This window comes from Poecilia reticulata, linkage group LG9 (assembly GCF_000633615.1).
Source record: "Poecilia reticulata strain Guanapo linkage group LG9, Guppy_female_1.0+MT, whole genome shotgun sequence".
NCBI lineage: Eukaryota > Metazoa > Chordata > Actinopteri > Cyprinodontiformes > Poeciliidae > Poecilia > Poecilia reticulata.
The window spans coordinates 33,111,493-33,116,954 of record NC_024339.1 but is presented as its reverse complement, the minus strand read 5'-3'; the positions used below and the strand labels follow the sequence as shown (position 1 = coordinate 33,116,954).

General features: G+C 42.8%; 1 protein-coding gene across 1 annotated transcript; it reads right to left on the bottom strand.

Moving 5' to 3' along the window:
- On the bottom strand, positions 1–3,099 carry rsph14 (radial spoke head 14 homolog; the record flags this gene model as incomplete). Its single annotated transcript, XM_008419468.2, has 5 exons — positions 2,873–3,099; positions 2,693–2,795; positions 623–741; positions 240–480; positions 1–121 (listed from the first exon to the last, which is right to left on the bottom strand). Coding segments are annotated over exons 1-5 (759 nt in total), but the record flags the coding sequence as incomplete, so codon positions are not given.
- Positions 3,100–5,462: the final 2,363 nt, after the last annotated feature.

The following is a 5,462-nucleotide window of genomic DNA, read 5'->3' as shown; positions in this document are numbered from 1 at the left end:
GGTGTTCATGATGACTCCGGCGGCGTTGGTCTGAACATCGAGGCTTCTGTCACGCAGCAGAGGCAGAAGAGTTTGGAGGATTCCATAATCGCAGACCTGCTGCTTCCCGTCTCCAGGGACGCTGGGCGAGACGTCACACACACGTTAACACACACACATTAACACACACACTAACACACACTAACACACACTAACACACGTTAACCCCCCCGCCCGTTGGACCCGTTCTCCAGCCGGACCTGAGCGCCATCAGGGCGGCCGCCGCCTCCCTGCGGATGCTTGGGGAAGTGTGTGTGAGCGTCTGACCCAGGATGGGGATGCCGTCGGAGGCCAGAGCCGGCAGGGGGTCCAGCCTGGAGCAGGAGGTCAGAGTGGACAGGAGCAGCTCCTGCTCCTCCTCCTGCTTCTCCCGACGCACCTCCTCCAACTGACGCAGCTTCAGCATCAGCTTGGGGACCAGAGAGAGCAGAGCCTCAGCGCCTGGAGGGGACAGAGGGACAGGAGGACAGACAGAGGGACAGATGCTCTCTGTGAGGCTTAGGGTTAGCAGCAGCAGGTGCTGGAGCAGCAGGTGCTGGAGCAGCAGGTGCTGCGTCGTGGTGCTGCAGCAGCCTTGGTTTACCTGCAGGCAGCTGCGCCAGGCCGCTCAGCACCCGGTGGGCGTTGGTCCTGCAGGAGATCGACGGGTCGTCCATCAGGTTGGAGAGCGAAGGGAGGAGACTGGAGGCCAGCAGAGCCGACCTGAGGAACAAACATCAGTCACACGGAGGAGGGAGGGAGGGAGGGAGGCGCCCCCTGCTGGACAACCCAGTTACAGCAACAACAAACACATTTCTGCTTCACTTCAAGCTGCTCATCCTGCGGAGCTGTAGCATTTATTTATTTATATGTTTATTTGTTTTTTGCACTTCTTGACCTGAGTTTGAATTTTGTACCACAAACATATTAATGTCAGCTGATATGATAGTAAAATTATTCTTTCTTCTCTTTTATTTGATCGGTTGTTATTTTTTATTCTATTAATTATGTATTTCGTTTGTCCAGAGCTGAAAGTAGCTACTTATATTTACCTCAGTAACATTTTGCAGTTATTTTACTGCAGTTTTATTAATATTGTCATGAAGTTTTGCTGCGTCTACTTGAGTCAAATGTCTGGAGAAAAACTTGGGAAATAATGTTTTCACTGTGAAACTGCAGCCTGAAGTGACCCAATTCAGATGTTTTTGCCGGGTCGTTCACACTGCCAGTAAACGGGCCAACGACCTGAAAGTGTCCCGCATGCGCAGTAGAGGGCGCCGTAGCATCAACGTTCTCAGTGTCCTCTGAGCTTCTTCACCCCTACGGGCCCCATCGGTCTCTCAGGTCCAGCTGCTCCTGGAGGTCCAGAGGTCCAGGAGGCTCAGAGGGTCAGAGCTTCTCTGTCCTGGGTCCAAAGTTATGGACCGACTTGCCTTTGCAGGTCAGAGACGCCCCTTCACTGTCCACTTTAAAGCTCGTCTTAAACCATCTATTTTACTTGGCTTTCAACTCCAGCAGGATCCAGTTTTAAATTGTTTGTTTGTTTTTAAACTGTAAGAGTTTTTATTTTTTATTGTTATGTTGTGTTTGACTGTACAGCACTTTGTATCAGCTGTGGTTGTTTTAAAGTGCTTTATAAATAAAGTTGGATTGGATTCTGCCAACTGCCATAAAAGAAGAAGAGCTCAGTGTTAGTGGAAGTAAACATGAAGGCTAACGGTGGAGCTTAGCTTATATATTTGAAGTTGTTTCCAACCGGAGCAGCAAATTAACAACTTAATCCTCATTTAATCTGTCATAGTTGTTGTTTTTCTTCCCTCTTGCGCATCAGGAGCAGAATCGTGAGATTTGTTGAGATTCAGTGACGTTCAGTCAATGCGACCATAACCTGAACGTTATGGTCGCATTTGAATCGGATACGTATCGGATATGGATCACATTCTAACAGAATCCGACCTGTGCTGTTCACACTGCCATGAAAAGATCGGATTCAGGTCGCATCACGTAAAAAAGATCGGAATCGGGTCAGATTACGTCAAAAAGATCGGAATTGGGTCACATTATGTTAAAAAGATCGGAATCGGGTCACTTCAGGCTGTGAACGCAGCCTAATTAAACTAAAGCTGCTTTGAGAGAAACTAAAATGTTTCTGCAGAAATTACTAATATTTTGTGTCAATTTGCTTTTATTTAAGATTCAAGCAAATAAAAAAAAACCTGAAAAAATAAAATGTGCAAAAAATGTGTAAAAATAAAAATCCTGCTATTTTTGTTTTAATTTTTTTCAGATGTTATTTTTTCAGTGTTTTAAAAAGAATTCATAGGATAATTGAAAATAAATAAAGTTCCTCTAAATGTTTTTGTCCAAAGTTTCATGTTTTAAATGTAAACTTTTGTTCTCGTCAGAATATGGAAACTTTTATAAGTGAATTATTTCACAGAACGAAGAACAAACATGAATATTTAGATCAATAAAAAACATTTTTACAGTTTCATGTTGATCTTTTTATCCCAGAAACAGAAAACTTATCAAACTTTGTTTTGTTTCTTGTCTTTTGTTCCTTTTTCCTCTTTAAAAAACAGATTTTGTTCATAACTTTGGATATTTTCATGTTTCCCCTCCAGGCCCTGCACTGGTCCTCCGGGACCTCTGACCTCTGACCCCTGACCCCTACCTGCCGATGCTGTGGTTCATGACCAGGTGCAGCAGCTCGCAGGTTTTGCTCCTGACTGCATCATCCTCGTCCTGCAGCTGAACCTGCAGCTGCTCCAGGAAACCTGCAGCACAGGACAAACAGGCCAGACCGTGAACGCACCATCCTGCTGCGGCCCCGGTTCCGGTTCGGCCCGCTCACCTCCGGTCACGGTCTGGTACAGCCGCTCCGGGTCGTGGACCAGGTCGCAGAGTGACGTCAGAGCGCGCACCTTGTGGGCGGGGTCTTGGACCTGCAGCTGCTCGAACAGCTGCGGGACCGCGCGGCGGCCGAACGCCACCGGGGCCCGGTTCGGGTCCATCACTTGTGTGGTCATCGGAACCGCGTTTCCCTGCTTCTAGTCCGGCAGTTGGACTGACGCCGCTGTTGCCTAGTAACGGCGGGTAAACATTGCTGCTGCGTTCAGGGACCGCAGGGAAAACCCGTCAGTTCGGACTCTGATGGTCACTGGATCACTAGATTTATTATTGATTTATAGATTATCGATCAGGTCTGTGGCTGCATTTCTTTAGTTTTATGTGTGACTCTGAGGCGCCACCTGCTGGTGGAAATGTCAGAGTTAAAAGATAAAGAGCAAAACTTTCCTGAAATGTTTCAGAAATCAGAATTAAAATCATCATAAATTCCTTAAAACCATCACAAGTCATGTTAGACATCCACCAGATCTGCTTTATAATATTATTGATTTATTATGTCTGGTAAATAAAAATAAACTATAAAAATGTAACTGGAATAAGTTGAGTTGGTTTAACTTGAGTCGATCTGAACGATTCTAGTGAATGCTGGATATTTATTCCCTCTAAAATTAATAATCCTCCTTTTATTGAGTTATTCCAAACAGAAATGTTTGATTTATTCATTTCTTCATCATTATTTCTAGAAATTTTCTCCCAAACTCAAACGTTTCACTGTTTATTTGAGCTCAGCTTGATTATTACATTTATTACGTTTATCATGTTTATTATATTAATTATGTTTTTCAGCGGCTGCACAGTGGCGCAGTTGGTAGAGCTGTTGCCTTGCAGCAAGAAGGTTCTGGGTTCGATTCCCGGTCTTTCTGCATGGAGTCTCCATGTTCTCCCTGTGCATGGTGGGTTTTCTCCAGGTACTCCGGTTTCCTCCCACAGTCCAAAAACATGACAGTCAGGTTAATTGTCCTCTCCAAATGGCCCCTAGGTGTGAGTGTGTGTGTGTATGGTTGTGTGTCTCTGTGTTGCCCTGCGACAGACTGGCGACCTTTCCAGGTGACCTGTCCAGGTGACCTGTCCAGGTGACCCCGCCTCTCACCCGGAACGTTAGCTGGAGAGGCAGCAGCTCCTCCTGACCCCACTGAGGGAAAAAGGGTGTAAGAAAATGGATGGATGGATGTTTTTCAGCTGTATAAATCTCTTCCAGAAACGCTCAGAGTAAAACACGAAGAGTCGTTTCTGCCTTGTTCATAATCATATCAGGACTTTTCTGGTGATCAAATGTTCATTTATATGAATAAATATGAATAATAAACTGTTCCTGCTGGTTGTTTCGTCCTCCTCTGGTTTATTAAGGATAATATTCATTTTAATGTAAATCTCAGTTTAATTAATGATTAATTGAAATCTGATAAACTCTAAAATGTTTCTGAGCTGAATTCAGCTTCAGGTTTAATAAAATGTTTTCTTCATATCAGCTAAATTAATGAGTAATTATTATAATAACATAAATTAAAACATAACTATGAGCCTTTAGAGGACAGATTTTTATGGCAGAATTAAATTATAACAACAAAATATTTTAGATTAATAATTCATCAGAACTTAAAAGTTTAGGCATTTTTTTCTCTTGTTGAATCAATTTGATCTTTAATTTCAGAGTTAAAACTAAAATAGTTTCTAACTGAAACTTCAGTTCAGAATCTGAGAAAATAAACTTTAAGACAAATCAACTCTCAAAGGCAAAGAAATAAATAATAATAAATAAGAAATCACCTTCCTAAGATAATGAGTTAAATCATTTTTACCTAAAGATAATTTAGGTAAAATAAAACAGAAAATGACTAAAATGTTTGTCAGGAAGATAATAAGTTAAACTACCTTCACATTTTTTAGAGTTCATACAAAATGTGTATGAAAACATATATTCAGATAAAAATGATCTTAAAAATATCAGCAGGTTAAGAAATATTAGAAAAACACATGAAAATATCAGTTATTAAAAAATAGACGAAATACTAAAGAAATGACTTCAACCTGCAGACACTGATCACAAACATTTATGAATTATTGTTGAGTTATTGCAACATAAACACACACGCACGCACACACACACACACACACACACACACACACACACACACACACACACACACACACACACTATTGTGACGCAACGCCCCATGTTGGGTGCCACTTTGTTATTGCGCAACACCTCCCCCCCCCTTCTCTCTCTCTCTACTTCCCCTTCTCAGAGGAGGGAGATGTGCAGCCAGCTCTCCATCTAAMGGGTAATTTGAGTTTTCTAAATCTGATGGGATTTTACCCTGTTCAGAACTGAGTAAACTCTGTTTAAGCATCGAGAAAGACTAGCCTGGTTTCTAACGACCTCCATCCAGATGTCCCACCTTCTTCACCCTGTGAATTAGCCAGATTGAGCAGCCTGCAACCAGCTAGCTTCACAGAGCTTCACCTGTTAACGGTCGCTCTTTCTCTTTATTACAACTTGTTACTGAACCAGGTTGGTTTTAGTGTCGAGTCCC